This window comes from Hippopotamus amphibius, chromosome 9, assembly GCF_030028045.1.
Source record: "Hippopotamus amphibius kiboko isolate mHipAmp2 chromosome 9, mHipAmp2.hap2, whole genome shotgun sequence".
NCBI classification, from domain to species: Eukaryota; Metazoa; Chordata; class Mammalia; order Artiodactyla; family Hippopotamidae; genus Hippopotamus; species Hippopotamus amphibius.
Window position 1 is genome coordinate 85,474,509 of NC_080194.1, and position 1,696 is coordinate 85,476,204.

Below are 1,696 nucleotides of genomic sequence, written 5' to 3' on the forward strand. Positions count from 1 at the left end.
ATTGTAAATAAAAAATTTGAAATTTTTTAAGTTCCTCAAAAAATCTGTGAAATAAATATTCCTGACTAAGTAGTTTGAATAAAGTTTAACACTGAGAACTATATACATAATACATTCCATGTTGATGAAATTATATATTTATATTATACTATAATATATTATATTTTTATGTTACATTAAACTATTTTATTACTATTTTTTAAAAATGAGCATAGCTACATCAGAGATTATATGCTTTGAGAATACACTACTTTGTCTTTAAGCTTGAACAGAGCTTTCTTCACTTCCTTGTTCCTCAGGGTGTACACCACGGGGTTCAGAAGGGGCGTCAGCACAGAGTAGAAAACTGCCACAATCCCATCTACAGCCTCCTTGGAGCCTGGCCTCAGGTAAATGAAAACACAGGGAGCAAAGAAACAAAGGACCACTATGCAGTGGGAGGCACAGGTCTGAAAGGCTCTGTGTCTCCCCTCTGAGGTGCGGATCTTCAGGATGGAATGGACGATGGACACATAGGACAGCACTATCAGGAGAAAGCAGCCTGAGGCCACCACCCCAATGTTGACAAAGATCACCATCTTGTTGGCAGAGGTGTCTGCACAGGCCAGTTTGAGGATGGGTGGTGCATCGCAGAAATAATGCTGGATCCGGCTGGGTCCACAGTAGGGCAAACGGAAGGTCAGTGTGGTCTGGACAGCAGAGTGCAGAGAGCCACTGAGCCACGTGGTTGTGGTCAGGAGGGCGCATGTTCTCCCCCTCATCATGCTGGCGTACCTGAGAGGGTAAGTGATGGCCAGGTAGCGGTCATAGGACATGACGGTGTAGAGGAAACACTCGGTGCTCCCCAGGAAGTGGAAGCAGTAGAGCTGGGCCACACAGCTGTGAAAGGAGATAGCCCTGCCTCCTGGGGAGACCAGGGTCATCAGCATTTTGGGCACAGTGACCGTGGAGAACCACATGTCAATGAAGGACAGATTGGTCAGGAAGTGATACATGGGGGTGTGGAGGTGGGGATCCACAGTGATCACCAGCAGGATGAGGAGGTTCCCCACCACAGTGAGGACATAGATCACTAGGAAGATTCCAAAGAGGAGCGTGTCCAGCTGTGGTGCATGGGGAAGGCCAGTGAGGATAAACGATGTCACTAGGCTCACGTTTGTCATTTCTCCTCGCTTTTGGTCCCTCTCTCTCTCTATGGAAATATCAAGAGCACCCAGCATTTAATTGATAATTGAGAACACATTCTCTATATAGAAACTGCATCATACATGGTAGATAATTCTAGAGTCATACTCAGCTTTGCTTATTGTAAAGCTTCTTTGAAAAATGGAATGATTTATTCGTCATTCTCTCTCTCTCTCTCTCACTCACTCACACACACACATACACACATACAAAGGCACACACATGACAGATATACACAAAAGGGAATAGGAGAAATCTATTGCATTCATCTATTGGTTTGTTATAAATTACCACAAATTTAGTAGCATAAAAACAATTCAAATTTACTGTCTTAACTGTTTTTTGAGTCAAGTCAACTGTGTTCCCTGCTCAAGGTTTCACCATGTTGAAATCAAGCTTATTAGCTGAGTCCGTAACCTTGTCTGAGGCTCAGGATCCTCTTCCAAGCTTATTGAAGTTGTTGGCATTCAGTTCCTTGCAGCTTTAGGACTGAGGTCCCTGTTTTCTTGCT

At 43.8% G+C, this 1,696-nt stretch overlaps 1 protein-coding gene across 1 annotated transcript; it reads right to left on the minus strand.

Moving 5' to 3' along the window:
• Positions 1-227: 227 nt before the first annotated feature.
• On the minus strand, positions 228-1,163 carry LOC130860526 (olfactory receptor 10G9-like). The gene has a single exon (XM_057748853.1). It carries the CDS (start codon positions 1,161-1,163, stop codon positions 228-230), a length of 936 nt encoding a protein of 311 aa, XP_057604836.1.
• Positions 1,164-1,696: the final 533 nt, after the last annotated feature.

What these genes read in the sequence shown, in the direction of transcription:
- LOC130860526 (XM_057748853.1), bottom strand. Translation starts at nt 1,163, where the DNA reads ATGACAAACGTGAGCCTAGTGACATCGTTTATCCTCACTGGCCTTCCC.